Source organism: Hylobates moloch, unplaced genomic scaffold (genome assembly GCF_009828535.3).
Source record: "Hylobates moloch isolate HMO894 unplaced genomic scaffold, HMol_V3 SCAFFOLD_8, whole genome shotgun sequence".
Classification (NCBI taxonomy): Eukaryota; Metazoa; Chordata; class Mammalia; order Primates; family Hylobatidae; genus Hylobates; species Hylobates moloch.
This window is the reverse complement of record NW_026652283.1, coordinates 4,666,727-4,683,706: the sequence shown is the minus strand read 5'-3', so window position 1 is coordinate 4,683,706 and position 16,980 is coordinate 4,666,727. Positions and strand designations below refer to the sequence as shown.

Genomic DNA, 16,980 nt, shown 5'->3' with positions numbered 1-16,980 from the left:
AATAAATGGAAAGATTTCTCACATTCATGGATTGGAAGATCTAATTTTTAAATGAAGTCCTCCAAAAATCTACAGATCTGCAGATCTACAGAGTTAATGAAATCCCTGTCAAAATCCTGCTGGTTTCTTTGCAGAAATTGACAAACTAATCCTAAAACTCATATGGAAATTCAAGGTCCCAGAATAGACAAAATAGTCTTGAGAAAGAAGAAGAAAGCTGGAAGATTCACATTTTCAATTTCAAAATGTACTACAAAATTACAATTGTTAAGACAATGTGTTCCTGGCATAAGGATAGGCCTATACAGCAATGAAATAGGATTGATATCCAGAAATAAACCCTTACATTTATCACCAATTGATTTCAAGAAGGGTGGCAGGACAATCTGACGTGGAAAGAGTAGTCTATTCAACCAAGGTAGTAGGATAACTGAATAGCCACACATAAAATAATGAAGTTGGACCCTCCTTGTCACATTATGTACAAAAACTAATTTAAAATGGACCAAACACCTAAATTTAAGACTGAAACTATAAAATTCTTAGAAGAAAACATGGGTGTAAACCTTTGCGACCTTGTACCAAGCAGTGGTCTCTTAGATATAACACCAAAAGTACAAGCAACCAAGGAGAAAATAGATAAATTGGACATCATTAAGATTTAAAACTCTTGTGTTTCAAAGACGACCATCAAGAAAGTGAACAGACAATCTACACAATGAAAGAAAACATTAACAAGTCATATTTCTGATAGGAATTTTTATCTAGAATATATAAAGTACTTTGCAACTCAATAATAAAAAGATAAATAAGCCTATTTTTTTTAAAAAGAATGTCTCCAAATAGACATTTCTCCAAAGAAGACATACATGTGGCCAATAGTACATGAAAAGATGTCCCACATTATTAGGCCTCAGGGAAATTTAAAACAAAATCACAATGAGATACCACTTCAGACCCACTAGGATGGCTATAGTTAAAAAGAAAAATAATAATAAATGTTCGTGAGTATGTGGAAAAATCAGAACTCTCATATACTGCTTGAGGGAATGTTAAATAACGGAGTCACTTTGGAAAACCACCTGGCAGTTCTTTGAAAGGCTAAATGCAGACTTATCATATGGCCCAGCAATTCTACCCATAGGGTACACCTACAAGAAAAGAAGACATTTGTTCACACAAAAACTTATACATGGACATTCATAGCAGTATTATTCATAATGGTCAAAAAGTGGGAACAATCCAAATGTTCATCACCTGATGAATGGATAAAGGAAATGCAGTATAATCCAGACAATGAAACATTATTTAACAATAAAAAGGAATGAAGTGTTGATATGTGTTATAATGTGAATGATACTTGAAAACATTGTGATAAGTGCAAAATGTTAGTCACAAAAGACCCCATATTACATGATTCCATTAATACATAAGGTCCGGAACAGACAAATCCATAGGGATAAAAAGTAGATTAGTGGTGGTTGCCTAGGGATGAGGAAGTTGTAGGAAAACGCAGAAGGCCTGCTAATGCCGTTTCTTTTTAAAGTGATGAAAATGTTTTAAAATTGATTGTGGGAATAGTAAATAACTCTGTGAATATACCGAAAAACATTAAATTGTACACTTTAAATGGATAAATTGCACGGTATGTGAATTATATCTCAACAAAGCTATTTCTAAAAAAGTATTATGAAGGAGCGTGGGAGACACAGAATGAGAAAAAAAAAAACAATAGGAAAGGGAAACAGAGGGAGAGGGAGAGGGATTGCTCTTCAAATTAGATTTGCCAGCAAAGAGGAAGCCAAGTAGAGAATTTGAGCAAAGTCCTAGGGAAGGAGGTAGAGCTGCTGGCTTTGGTGTGATTTGCGCAAGTCCCTTCTCAGCTTCAGTTTCCTCATCTGTAAAATTATCAGCTAGACCCACCATATCTCTGTTTCTCTGGATCAGAGTTGCAAAGGACCTCTGCTCATCTGACATTTCTGTTCTTTCTCAAGGGTCTGTAAATATTTGGATCAGTTGGTTATCTTCTCTGAGCTGTCATTATAAAATAAATTAAAAACAACAACTTTGCTCAGCCTGAACCCCTTCCCCACCAATCCCCCCTCCCCCAACCTTCAATTTTCACTGCTCCCAAAGCTCATCCTCAAATCAAACTGAGGACCCTAGAAGCCCAAGCCTGGTTCATCCCACCTGTAGTCTCGCGTGTCTGGGATGGTGCGATTGAGAGGCAGCTGGTTGCTGAGGTACGCGTTGTAACCAAACTTCCGGAAGAGGTCCTGGGCCGCCTTCTGCTGGGCCTCAGAAAGATCCTCGCCCCACTGCCTGAAAAGCTGTGAGTGTGGGAAGAGTTTCATTTGGGTTTTGTGCTTCTTTGTCTCATTCACCTTGGTTTCCATTGCCTTTAGAACAGGGCGTACTTCATCTTTCGCCCTCTTCAGTGTGTTGTTCACATTTTCTTGTTGCCTCAGAGCCAATTTCATACTTTCTTCTGCAAATGAAGAGGACGGGGTGAGAGAGAAAACATTTCAGCCCCTCCTTTCTTTCCATCCTACTTTCCTCTAATGGTTTACCCACTACATCTTAAAACTTATAAGCTCTTGTCTCAGAGGATGTAATGTGTCAGGGAACTCGTCCAGCCATGCAAGGCTGTCCCAGCAAAATATGTACTAGATACGTCTCTCCCTTCAGCCCCATCAAAACTCGTCCATCCCACATCTTCAAAGCGCCTCAAAGAACTGACTAAGATCTGAGAAATACATGGAAAATAAGCTAATGTTTTTCAGAATGAGGCCTGAGAACCACTTACATCAGAATCATCAGTTGTGATTTTTTTTTAATGTAGATACCCAGGCTAATCTCCAAATCTGCTAAATCAGGATCCGAGAGTTGGGTGGAAATACAGACAGGAGAAATTACAAGAATCTGCTTTTTAATAAAACCAAGGAGTAATTCTTTTTACAGTAAAACTTAAGAAACACTTACTACACCATTAGTGCCTAACAAAGGCAAATCTGCTCTAACCACTATCACCATCATCCAGCCACGCCCTTGCTTCTCATGTGCTTGATTTACGAGGAACTTTAAAATTGGAGATGTCCTAGTCTTGCAATTTCCAACTTGCATGATCATAAGAATGTCTTCAAATCTTGTTAAAAATACAGAATCTCAGGCCTCCCCTGGAGATTGTGACTCAGTTCTGGGGTAGAGCCTGAGAATCTGTATTTTAAACAATTGGTCTAGATAAATCTAATTGTCACATTAATTCGGGAAACACTGCCTTAACTCAAAAGAACGAACAGATAGTGACAGACCCAGGCAGAGGATGTTTTATGCAGAAGACGCCCTCCAGGATCCATGACGTCATCTATTATTTACCTCACCTTTCTACCCAGTAAGATTTGTGCTGGAGTATCTTAGCATATGCACCTTGAACTCCCTCAAGCTCAATCTGTGAACTCAGCAAAAAGAGAGAAAAAGTAACCATTTTAGTGTTTAGTGATTATGACATTCTTCAGCACTAAATCCCACCATGGTGATCAAGGCACTGTGACATAGGATCCACTTTGTTCCTACTAATCCTCCCTTAAGCCCACACTAAACTTCAACCAGACTGACAGGATCACCTGTAGCCTGTCCAGCATCTTTCTGTAAGTTAGAAGAAGGCATCCTTTTTTTCTGGATAATTGCAACTCAGGGTCACCAGCTTGGTGAGGGGACAGCCCCATTGTGTGAATTTTCTCTGGGTAGATGCATCTCGTGCCACAGCACATGGCTTGGCAAGCAGAACGTGCACTGGATTTCAGATCCATATACAGCCCCCAAGAGGGAAGCAGGGGAGTCCTATGACTGGGAGGAGAACATGTTTGTAAAGTGACTAAGACTGGCTCAAAAAGAAGGAAAAGGAGAAAGAGAATCAACTCTTGAAGTGGTTAAGACAAAAAGAGGATAGTCGAAAAAACTTGGGCAAAAAGTAAATGGTAGGTCTCTCAAAGGAGGCTCATGTGAACACCGTGTATATTTGTTCAGGTAGAAAAAAGAAGTGAGAGCATACTGTTTACAGTGTCCCAGATGGAACAGTATGGTTATTCATACTTTTCTGTCCTAAGCATACAGGGGCCACAGGGTGGTAGGGGGTTCTTCCTACCTCTGAGCTCCTCTGAGTTCTTCCTTGGGGAGGGATATCTGATTTTCTCTTTCACTCATGGCTGTCAGTGGGAGCTGGTTTGGACCTGGCCATCCTAAAGTGAATTTGAGGAAATGCATAATCTGGTAGTATGAATACAGTGTCACTAGGTTATCCCCATAACTTATACTGAAACCTTCCAAGCCTCAAAACGGACACATCCATTGACATCCCCCTGGTGGGGCTTTTATGAACCCTGAGGGAGGTTCCAGAAAACTGGCTTAGAGTCATTGATCCCTCCCTCAATAGGGATATAATTATTATTGTTTGCTTTTGCTCTTAGTAGCTTACATGATTCAACTAAGTATCCTTATTGACTTCTGATTTTGTTAACTCTTCCTGGAATCCTGGAGGCAATGAGCAAACAGGATGAAGGCTAATTAAACAGGATTTTAGTTACAGGAAGCCCTGTGGGAAAAAAAAAAGCATTGGTGATCTAGAAACAGGGCCCAGAAGACTTTTTGAGGTTCAACTCAGGTGGTAGTGAGTCTCTGACATCACATTTCAGAGGGAATAAAATGTGGGAGCACCAAGAATAACAAGAAAGATCTTTGCAAAGAAGGAAACAGGAGTAAACCAGATGGCTCTGGCTGGCTCCTCATGGCACATTGTGTCCTAGCTGAAAGAAAGAATAGCGGAGCTTTGGGTAGAACTCCTGCCATTTTATGGCTTGAGGAGCCTGAGCCAGTCTGATGAGTCTTGGGGATGGGTGAGACAGTCCTGGTGTGGTCTGGGTGCTCTGCCAAATAGTGAGGGTGGTGCTGGGGTCACCACCCTGGCTACACAGGCATCCTCCTGGTGAAGCTGCACCAAACATATTTGCATGGGCAATGTCGGACCCACCCAGGTAAGCCAGGGCTTGTGGAGCTGCTGATCTTCCCTCTGTTTCACCCACTCTCTTGCCCTGTATCACTCTTCCCTTCATCCCTGTCTGCCTGTCTTTTTCTCTCTCTCTCCTAGACGCACCCACTCATTTATTCATCTATGGAATTTCGATGTATGAATAGAAATGAGTAGTGAATGAGACGTTCATGGAAACAGCACTTATGAAACTTGCTTTCCATAAAACTGTACCACAATAAAATATGATGAGTCTTATGAAGGAGGACGTAGAAGGTGCTATGGGTGCCTTAGGCCCCCTCCTCTCTCCTTTTATTCTCTCCTTCTCTCCCATCACACTTTCCCCTCTTTTCTTCTTGTCTCCATACAAACTCTTTCACTCTCTCTCCCTGGGCTCCCTCACTTCTCTGCTCCTTTCCTGTCCCAGCTCTTTTCTCCTCTCTCATCTCCCTTCTCACTCTCCTCGCTCTTTCCCTGATTTCTTCTCTCCCTTCCTTTTTCTCTTCCTGCCTTTCCTTCCACCCATCTCCCAGCCTCACCCTGAACCCTGACAATGCTCAGTTCTCATTTTAAAAGACACTTTCCCCTACTCCAGCTCCATGTGCACACACCTGGGCAGTCACATCCCTGCCCACACATAAAACACCTCCCTATGGGGTTCCAGCATTTGATCTCTGTTACCTGGGGAGCAGGAGGAAATTGCTGCTTCCCTTGCTGAAGCTGGATGCGCAGGCACATAAAATTCAGAGGCATTAGAGTTCCATGGTGAGCCGGAATCACAAACAAACCCCAGAATTTGTTGAAATCTTACCCTTAAGTTTAAATGAGGAGGTTAAAATTTGGCACAGAGCCGTTTATAGATCACCTTCTGCATCTACTTCACAACCCTATTAGGTCAGGTTGATAACTATCATTATTGTTATCATCATCTCCATTTACAGACCAGGAACCTGAGGCTGAGGGAGAGAAGCACTTGCTCAAAGTCACACAACCACAATGGCACATCAGGGTTCGATCTTAGGTCCTCTAAGAGAGCCCTCTTTAGTTCATGATAGGAGCACACAGCAAAATGGAAGCGAGGCCTTTGCCCCAGAGATTGCCACCTCTCTTGAAGAGCCCCTGCCACACACAGGCCTAAGGACAGGGCTGTGCTAGACATTCCTAAGGCCCTTGGGATTCTTATTCTTCTCGTTGCCTGCATATATGTGGATATAATGATAATGCATGTGCACAAGCCCACACACGCACATACACACACACTCACCTCCCCCATACTGCCTGCTCTAATTTCCACTTCTACTCACTTCATTCTCAATACCCATCTCCCATTTGAAGGCACAGAATTCCGTGTCAGATGCTTCAGTGAGCGACTGAGATGAAAATGTGACCTCTCACCCATTTTTCCCTCCACATCCCTTTTTCCTAAGTGCCCCAAACACACACACCTTCCAGGTTAGCATTGTAAACTTACTCAGATCCTGCAATTCCACCTCCAAGTGGGAGAGTCTCTTTATCACTGCCCCGTCGTGCTCATTCACATGTACAGGAAGCTCCCTGTGGAGACCACCCGTAAACAGGTTTTGTAAAGTCCCCTTGCTACAAAAAACCAGAAGGAGATTGACAGCGATGGCCAGAGTCAGCCCAATGCAGAGGGCTTTGGGGAGTTTTCTCGAAAACATCGTCTTCCTCCTGGAGCTCCTCCACTCCCTGTGGGGCTGAGTGCGTCACTGCTGCAGCAGGTGAAGAATCAGAACCAGCCCAGCTTTTGTGGGAAAGAGAGCTGTAGGGTGCCAGTTGAGTTGGTGTCCCCTGTGTGAGACACCCATGGGAAGCCACGGGCGGCCTCTGAGGAGCAAAGTCTCCTTATTGCCTTATTTTTCTTTATGCCCCGAGAGGACAGCCGCTCAGCGACATTCCACAGGTTGCTCAGGGAGATAACACTCCCTTGAAGCAGAGGACATAAATGCAGTTGCACGTAAAGTATAAAGAGGAAGAACCAATGGTGTAGTCAACACTGTTGCTAAATATTTAACTTTGAGCAATGGCAGAGTGACAGGATTCTTTGTAATTAATTAGTCATCCCACAGTACCTATTTTTGCAAAAGAGAATTGACCCAAGGAAAAAGATCATCCTGGAAAATAGGCCAGTACAGATTGAAGAACAAGGCAACAGAAGAGAACTGGGACCAGAACTAAAATATGGGGTCCGGATTATTGGTCTTGCTGTTGCTGTTGCTGCTGTTGTTGCGTTGTTGTTTACCATGCCTGGTTATGAGTTTGATTAATGACCTAGCAAGGAAGACTTGGCCACTAGCATCAGAACTACTTTAGAGTAGATACAATTTTTATACAGCCCATACGTGTCCATGTAATTCACTTTCATAAGCCTCAGTTCTTCGCATGTTATCTGCTGGATAATGATTTGAAGCACTGCCTTACCTACCAGCTGCCACCTGCCAGCCAACAGCCCAGTTTCCATTTCATTTAGGCATTCTAGTGAGACTTTAAATGATCCAAGGTAGAACTAATCAATTTATACAAAAATTGGAAGAAGCACTTAGGGAAAGATACTTTGGAATTTCAGGCAAGTAAAGGAAAAGTATTTCTATTCTGATCCATTTAACTATTTGTCTCTTCTTTTGTCAATACCACACTGCCTTGATCATTGTAGCTTTATAAGAAGTCTGAAGGCCGGGCATGGTGGCTCACGCCTATGATCCCAGCACTTTGGGAGGCTGAGGCGGGCGGATCGCTTAAGGTCAGGAGTTCAAGCCCAGCCTGGCCAACATGGCAAACCCTGTCTCTACTTAAAAAAATACAAAAAAATCAGCTGGGCGTGGTGGCACATGCTTGTAATCCCAGTTCCTGGGGAGGCTGATGCAGGAGAATCGCTTGAACTTGTGGGGCAGAGGATGCAGTGAGCCGAGATTGCACCATTGCACTCCAGCCTGGGTGACAGGGCAAGACTCCGTCTCAAAAGAAAAAAGAAGTCTGGAATTCAGGTAGTCTGAGTCCTTTCATTTTTTTTCTCCTTAAGTATTGTGTTAGCTAGTCTGGATCTTTTGCTTCTCCATATAAACTTTAGAATTAATTTCTCGATATCCACAAAATAAATTGCTGGGATTTTTATTGGGATTGCACTAAATCTACATATCAAGTTGGAAAGAATGCAAATCTTGACAGTACTGAATCTTCCTATCCATTAACTTAAAATATCTCTCCATTTATTTAGTTGTTCTTTGATTTGTTTCATCAGAGGTTGTAGTTTCCCTCACATAGATCGTGTATGTATTTCCTTGAATTTATACCTAAGTATTTCCTTCTTGGGGTGTGATAACATAAATGGTGTTATGATTTCAAATTCCAATTGTTCATTGCTGATATATAGGAAAGTGGTTGAGTTTTGTATATTAATCTTGTATCCTACAAACTTGCTATAATCACTTCTTAGTTCCAAGAGGTTTCTGTTGGTTCTTTGGGATTTTTCTACAAAGACAGCTATATCATCTGTGAGCAAAGACAATTTTATTTCTCCTTCCGTGTGCTCCTTTTATTTCTTGCTCTTTTTTTATTGCTTTACTTCCAGTACAATGTTAAAAAGAAGTGGTGAGAGGAGACATCCTTTTCTTGTTTCTGATCTCAATTGAAAACTTCTAGTTTCTCACCAGTAGGTATAATGTTAGCTATAGTTGTTTGGAGATATTCTTTATTAAGTTGAGGAAGTTCCCCTCTAATCACAGTTTGGTAAGTGTTTTTATCATGAATGAGTGTTGGAATTTTGTCAAATGCTCTTTCTGTATCTATCAATATGATCATGTGATTTTTCTGCTTTAACCAGTTGATGTGATGGATTATATTACTGATTTCCAAATATTGAGCCAGCCTTGCATACCTGGAATAAATCCCATTTGGTTGTAGTATTTAATTCTCTTCTTACATTGTTGGCTTCAATATCCTAATATTTTGCCGAGAATTTTTGCATACATGTTCATGAGAGATATTGGTCTGTACTTTTCTTATAAAGTCTTTGTCTGGTTTTGGTATTAAGGTAATGCTAGCTGCAACTAATGAGTTAGGAAGTATTTCGTCTGCTTCTGTCTTCTGAAAGAGACTATGGAGAATTAGCATAATTTCTTCCTTTAATTTTTGGTAGAATTCACCAGCAAATTGATCTGAGCCTTGTGCTTTCTATTTTGGAAGAGTACTGATTATGGATTCCATTTCTTAAATAGATATAGGCTTATTCAGATTGTCTATTTCTTCTTGTAGGTTTTAGCAGATTGTGTTTCTCAAAAACTTGGTCATTGAAAGCTCATTGTTGTTTGTATTAAAACAAAACAAAACAAATAATCAAAAACGTTGGTCCATTTTATCCAGGTTGTCAAATCTGTGGGCTAGTTATTTCTAGAAATAAGGAATTTATTTCTTTTTTTTAATGTCCTTGGATTTGTAAAGGATGTCCCTTCTTTCATTTCTGATTTTAGTAATTTGTATCCTGTCTCTCTCTGTTTGTTTGTTTCTCACTAGAAGCTTATTGACTTAATCTTTTCAAAGAATCAGCTTTGGGTTCACTGTTTTTTCTCTTGATATCCTGTTTTCAATTTCATTGATTTCTCTTCTAATTTTTATCATTTCTTTTCTTCTGCTTGCTTTGGATTTAATTTGCTCTTCTTTTTCTAGTTAAGCTCAGATTACTGATTTTAGATCTTTCTTCTTTTCTAATATACACATTCTATGCTATAAATTTTCCTCTAAACATTGCTTTCACTGCATTTCATAAATGTTGACATGTTGTATTTTCATTTTCATTTAGTTCAAAGCATTTTAAAATTTATCTTGAGATCTCTTTTTTGACCTGTGCATTATTTGGAAGTGTTTTGTTTAATCTCCACGTGTTTTTAGATTTTGCAGATACCCTTCTAGCTTAATTTTATTGTGGTCTGAAAGCGTATATTGTATGATTTCTATTCTTTCAAACTTGTTAAGGTGCGTTTTATCGTCCAGAATGTGTTCTACCTTGGTGAACGTTCCATGTGAGCTTGAAAAGAACCTGTATCTTCTGTTCTTGGATGAAGTATTCTATACATGTCAATTACATTCAGTTTATTGATGGTATTATTGAGTTCAACTTATGTCCTGACCGATTGCCTGCTGAATCTATTACTGATAGAGTGATGCAGAAGTCTCCAACTATAACAGTGAATTCATCTACGTCCTCTTTCAGTTCTTTCAGTTTTTGTCTCACGTATTTGATGCTGTGTTATTAGGTGCATCATAGTAAGCATTGTTGCATCTTCTTAAAGTATCAACCTCTTTATCATGCCCCCTGTTATCAAAATATTCCCTCAATTTTTGTTTGTCTGAGAAAGTATTTATTTCTCCTTTACTTTTGAAGGATAGTTTCACAAGATACAGAATTCTAGGAAGATGGGTGTTTGTTTGTTTTTTTTCTCTCCACACATTAAATATTTCATTTCACTCTCTTCTTGCCTCCATGGCCTCTGAGGTGAAGTCAAATGTAATTCTTATGTTTGCTCCTCTATATATAAGGTCTTTTTTAATCCTCCTGGCTTGTTTCAATATTTTTTCTTTATCTTTGATTTTCTGGAGTTTAAGTATGAAATACCTAGGTGTAGGTTTTGGCATTTATCCTGCTTTGTACACTGAGTATCCTGAATCTGTGGTTTGGTGTCTGACATTAATTTGGGGATATTCCAAGTCATTATTGCTTCAGGCATTTCTTCTATTCCATTATCTCTTGATTCTCATCCTGGTATGCTCATTACACATACATTACACCTTTTATAATTGTCCCACAGTTTTTGAATATCCTGTTCCTTTTTTAAATCTTTTTCTCTTTGTCTTTTGGTTTTTAGAAGTTTCTACTGATATATCCTGAAGCTCAGGTTTTTTTCTCATCCAAGTCCAATCTACTAATAACCCCCTCAAAGGCATTATTCATTTCTGTAACAGTGTTTTTGATCTATAGCATATCTTTTTATTCTTTCTTAGAATTTTGATCTCTCTGCTTATATATTAGTCATTTATTTTTGCATGCTGTCTACTTTGATCATTAGTGAAATTACCACATTAAGCATAGTTATTTTAAATTCCTAGTCTGAAAATTTCAACATCCTTGCCATACCTCAGTCTGGTGCTAATGTTTGCCTTCTCACCTCAAACTGTGTTTTTTGCCTTTTTAAATTTAATTTTATTTTACCCCATAGGTAGGACAGGATGACTAGAGGTGGCTGGAGTTGGATATCTCTCTCCCCCCAGGTCTGACAAAACTCCCAGGTCAGGTTAGGCTCAGGCTTGTTAAGAAGAATAGAGTGGTCTAGCTTACTTCACAATGTCTACTTTTCTCCCACTCTGGCCAGAGCATAAGGGGATGTTTGAGATTCACTGTGAGAACTTGGTTCAGCTCCTGGAGGTAAAACACATAAAAGTGTAAGTGGTCCCCTAATACCTGACAGCCCTGGAGATTTTAACTCTCAGACTTGTCCACACTGAGTCGCTAGCAATTCATCCACTGCAGTTTAGGTTTTCCTGTCCCAGCACAGGCACCCCCATAGGTTTCTGCTTGTGGGTTTCTATTCTGATGAGTTGTGATCCTCTGTACCTGCCTGTCTCTCTCTCCCATTTTAGTGGCAATGTTTTGCCCTGTGGCCTCAAATTTCTGAGAGATCTAAGAAGAGCTGTTGATTTTCTGTCAGTTTTCAGTTTGTTCAGCTTTTTTTCTTTTCTCTTTTTTTTTTTGAGATGGAGTCTTGCTCTTGTTGCCCATGCTGGAGTGCAGTGGCACGATCTTGCCTCACTGCAACCTCTGCCGCCCGGGTTCAAGCCATTCTCCTACCTCAGCCTCCCGAGTAGCTGGGATTACAGGTGCCCGCCACCACGCCCGGCTAATTTTTGTATTTTTAGTAGAGATGGGGTTTTGCCATGTTGCCCAGGCTGGTCTCGAACTCCTGACCTCATGATCTGCCCACCTCTGCCTCCCAAAGTGCTGGGATTACAGGTGTGAGCTACTGTGCCCAGCCTGTTCAGCTTTTTACTGATTGTTAGGATAGGGTAATGACCCTTAAGCTTCGTACATGTTGAACCAGAAATTACACATCCAATCTATTTTGGAAAATAAAATTTTGTTGGAATACATAAATGAATGAGTAGTTGTGACAGAGTCCTTCTGACCCACAAAGCCGAAAATATTTACTATCTGGTCCGCCACAGAAAACATTTGCTCACCCCTGGGCTACATTAGATAAAAAGGCAAGGCTCAACTATATTCTGCTTACAACAGACTTTTTTTAATTTTATCTTTTCTTTCCAACTTTCATTTTAGGTTCAAGGGTGCATGTGCAGGTTTGTAATATGGGTAAATTGCATGTCACAGGGGTTTGGTGTGCAGATTATTTTGTCACCCAGATAATAAGCATGGTACCCAATAGGTAGTTCTTTGATCCTCACCAACAGACTCATCTTAAATATAAGACACAAGTGTGTCAAAAGTAAAAGATTTGAAAAAGAAATACCAAAAAAATCCACTAAGGATAAGAAAATTGGTATTATATTAATATCAGACAAGAAAGACTTCAAACAAGGAGTATTATCAGAGATAAAGAAGTAATTTTTATAATAATAAAAGGACCAATTAGTCAATAGGACATAAAAATCTTAAATGTATACATACCTTGATAACCTTCAGGCCACATTTGACAATTTACTTAAAAGAGTCTCTCTTTGTTTTTTTTTTTTCAGACGGAATCTCCCTCTGTCACCCAGGCTGGAGTGCAATGGCACAATCAGCTCACTGCAACCTCCGCCTCCCGGGTTCAAGTGATTCTTCTGCCTCAGCCTCCCTAGTAGCTAGGACTGCAGGTGCGCACCACCACGTCCAGCTAATTTTTGTATTCTCAGTAGAGACGAGGTTTCACCATGTTGGCCAGGCTGGTCTCGAACTCCTGACCTCATGATCTGCCCTCCTTGGCCCCCCAAAGTGCTGGGATTACAGGCGTGAGCCACCATGCTCGGCCAACAGTCTTTCAAAGTAACCTACCTTGGGAAGGTCTTATGGTGACATTCTGTCCTTGAATAAAGAATCTTACCATGAGTTCCTCAAATTATTGATGCAATGATTGACACATAACCTACTGGCATTGAAAAGGATGCTGATTTATTGCTGAATCATGAAGTTTTACTGATGGTCTTGCATGTAGACATTTTAACCTGTATGTTGTAATGTGTATTCAATGATTGTAACCTTTGTATTGAACCCTCCAATGAAAAAGGACCAGTTTGGTATAAGGAGTCCCCCTCTCTGCTCCTAAACTTTTCTATAAAAGCCTTCCAATTTGTAACAGACTCCAGAACATGAGCAACTTTGTTGGTGCGTTTTCCCAAGTCAATCCTTACATTTGGCTTCCAATAAACCTTTATCAAATTATTTCTGCTGACTAGGCACAGTGGCCCATGCCTGTAATCCCAGCACTTTGGGAGGCTGGGGCAGGAAGATTGCTTGAGCCCATGGGTTTGAGATCAGCCTGGATGACATAGTGAGACCCCATCTCTATTAAAAATTAAAATTAAAATAAATAATTTTTGTCTCAACAGCCCTCATTTCAGTCAACAACCACATAACAGAGCATCAAAACACATGAAGCAAAAACTGACAGAACTAAAGTTAAATATACATATCTACAATTGTGGAGAGAATAACAAAAAAAATAGAACAAAAAGTAAGTATATTTATTAGTTTCCTATTGCTGAGTAACAAATCATCACACAGTTGGTGGCTTAAAACAACACAGTTTTGAATGTCAGAAGTCTGGGCCGTCTCAGCTGGGTTCTCTGCTGAATGTTTATGGAGGCCAAAATCAAGGTGTCAGCTGGCCTGGGGTTTTATCTGTAGTCCCAGGGAAGAATTTGCCTACAACATCATTCAGGTTGTTGGCAGAATGCAGTTCCTTGCAGTTATAGAACTGAGGTCCCCAGTTCCTTGCTGGTTGTCAGCCAGGGCTGCTCTCAGCTCCTAGAAGCTACCTGCATTCCTTGCCACCTGGCCCCCTCCCTCATCAAAGTCTGCAACTGTACATTATTACATCCTTCTCATGCTCAGGGTCCCTCTGACTTCCTCTTCAGCTACTAGTCAGACAAAACTATTTGCTTTTAAAAGGCTCATACAAATGTAGCAAGTCTACTCAGACAATCTACTTATCTTAAGGTCAACTTAGTAATCTTAATTGTATCTGCAAAATCCTATTTTGCCATATAACATAATATAATCATGAGAGTAACATCAGGCAGTGGGGATCATAAGGCCCATCTTAGAATTCTGTCTACCACAGTGATGATATAGAAGATCTGAACAACATAAAATCAACAGGCTTAACTGGTGTTTCCAGAACAGTCATTCATAAAGTTAAGCATAGACCTACACTATGATCCAGCTATTCCTCTCCTAAATAATACTTTTATATGAATATTAATAAGATTGCATAATTAACAAAAGATTCTAATGATACAATTAAAGCATGTGTCTTTTCAGAATGAGAAAAATAAAGGCAATGAGAAACTCCAGAAAAAAAAAAATTCCTTTTCTGAAATCACTGAAGAAATGTGAGAGAGCCAGAGAGGCTGCTAAATAAATGAAACAATTTCCTGATGTTTGCCTTCTCTTTCTCCTTCCTTGGAACCCTGAGCTCTTAGCTATAGACTTTGGACCAGGGCTCACCCAGACAGGACTCCAGTTTCATCCAATGCTGGGATGGTGTACATCATCAGGGCAGGAAGAGGAACTGCGAGAGCAGCATCCACAGATGACAAGGGGTTCCGTGCATGTGCGGTGGTGGTGGTAGTGGCGGTGGTGGTGGTGATGGAGTGAGTGAAGATTGCTATTTCTGTGAAGGGCTGGAGGCAGCCTGGGCTGTAGATGCTTCTGCGGCAGCTGTTGCTATTGCTGTGACTTCTGTTAGACATTCCTAATGTTGCCACAATGAGCTTATTTGGGAGGCAGGGAGAGAAATGTGTTCAAAAACTTATTCTGAGGTTTTGTCATACTTCCATCTCTCTGGGAATAGACTCCCATCCATCCCTCTGAGGCTTTAACATATACATTTTCTCACACCTTCTCAGGACGAGAGCCAAAGTAAGAAACAGCCCATCATGCCTATTTGTTAGGCCTGTGTATATATGTACACAGTTGGTATCTTGGCTTGATTGTGAATGTAGCTGATTTATTCAGACAAGTGATGGCATGACCCTCCAAACTGGTGGAGTGGCTCTACTAAAGGTTCTGTGTTTCAGGGCTGAGGTGGATCCTGGAAAAGAGCCTGACCCTCCTTCCCAGTGTTCCTTCTCCCACCCCAACACAGCTGCAGATGAAGCCTTTCTGGCCATCCTTCCCTTTCCTGGGCAGTTTGCCATTAGGAAACTCTGCTGTCAGTAACTAAGACTAGTTCTACCTTTCCAAGGAGCTTGGCTTTTTATCCCTAGTGCTCTAAGCCAGTGGTTTTTCCCACCATGCTCTGAGAAGCTCTAAGGACTCCATACAGATGCAGTGGGAATGATGTAAGGGTCAGAAGGAGAACAAGGAGTCAGCAGAGCGCTAAGGCTTCTATGCTCTGCACCGCTTCCTGCATCTACCAGAGTATCCTGCTCTTATCTGTTTCATACATGAGCTACCAGAAAGGAAGATTTCAGCTGAAGAAAGTGTTAGACTGCTAAAATAAAATAAAATAAATAAAATAAAATAAAATAAAATAAAAAGGAAGGAAGGAAGGAAGGAGGGAGGGAGGAGGAGGAGGAGGAGGAGGAGGAGGAGGAGGAGGAGCAGGAGCAGAAGCAGAAGCAGAAGCAGAAGCAGAAGAAGAAGAAGAAGAAGAAGAAGAAGAAGAAGAAGAAGAAGAAGAGGAAGAGAAAGAAAGAAAGAAAAAAGAAAGAAAAGAAAGAAAGAAAGAAAGAAAGATTAAATCAATACTTTCTAACGTTTGAAATGTTTATTAACTAATATGCTACATGGGAAAAAAATCCCTTATTTAAATAAGGGGAAAAAAGTCTCTTATTTAAATTTGCATTTGTTTGGTCACTAATTAGGTTTGTCTTTTTCAAAGGCTTATTAGTCAAATACCTTTCTGCTTTTTGAATATTTCCATGTTCCACAGGCACCCTCAAGTTTTGATTTTATTTTCTTTCCCTTGTAAATCTGCTTCTTTTCCAATGTTCCACGCCTTGGTCAATGGTACCACCAGCCAGCAAGGTTCCCAAGCCAAGAACTTTGGAAGCATCCGTGATTCTTCATCTTCCACGTCCACTTTATCACCAGAAGCACGCATTCAACTTTCTAAATATCCCTCAAACTGATCCACGTCTTTCTATCCACTTTTCACGTCTTGCTTGAATGACTTCCCCAGACCCAGCCAGTCTCCCACCTCCAGCTCTGCCCCCTTCTGACTCCCTTTACATGGTACAATCAGAGAGATCTTTCCAAAACACACATCTGCTATCACTGTTTTGCTTCAAGCCCTTCAGTGGCTCCTATTTCCAGCTGGATGAGGTCCACGCCGCTTAACACGCTGCACGTGTACATGCCTGACCCCTGCTACTCGACCAGCCAAGCTTCTTCATAGCGCAGTGTCTTTGTTCTCCCTGCCTAGAATGTCCTTCCCCTTTTCTCTCACTTCATGGTGTGCCAAACTCCTATCCTGTGAGATCCAGCTTACATGTCAGCTTCCCTGTGATGCTTTTCCTAACTCCCTATTCAGCCAGTGAAGTGCTCCCTGCATTCCCATGTGGCTTGTATCTCTGTAAAAGCTCCACAGAGCTGTTTTAACTTATCTGTTAATGGACATGTCTTCCCCATTAGACTTTTTCTCCTTAAAGTATCTCCTTCATCTCTGCTTTGCATAACCTAACATAGAGTTCAACACATGGCAGTGTCTTAATAAATGCTAAATAAAAGA

The 16,980-nt window shown here is 40.6% G+C and overlaps 1 protein-coding gene across 7 annotated transcripts in view; it reads right to left on the bottom strand.

Moving 5' to 3' along the window:
• Positions 1-6,764, bottom strand: part of GALNT8 (polypeptide N-acetylgalactosaminyltransferase 8) — a 131,082-nt gene extending 124,318 nt beyond the window's left edge. For 2 of the 7 annotated variants that reach the window (XM_058442857.1, XM_058442862.1), the window contains exons 1-3: positions 4,475-4,553; positions 4,145-4,238; positions 2,191-2,488 (exon numbers count right to left, since the gene is read on the bottom strand). In XM_058442857.1, coding sequence (XP_058298840.1) covers positions 2,191-2,480 — 290 coding nt within the window. In that variant the 5' untranslated portion in view covers positions 2,481-2,488; positions 4,145-4,238; positions 4,475-4,553. Of the gene's footprint in view, positions 1-2,190; positions 2,489-3,375; positions 3,449-4,144; positions 4,317-4,474; positions 4,554-6,494 lie in introns of those variants that run through there. The other 5 variants (XM_058442861.1, XM_058442860.1, XM_058442859.1 and 2 more) reach the window with 5 other exon arrangements.
• Between the last annotated feature and the right edge of the window lie 10,216 nt (positions 6,765-16,980).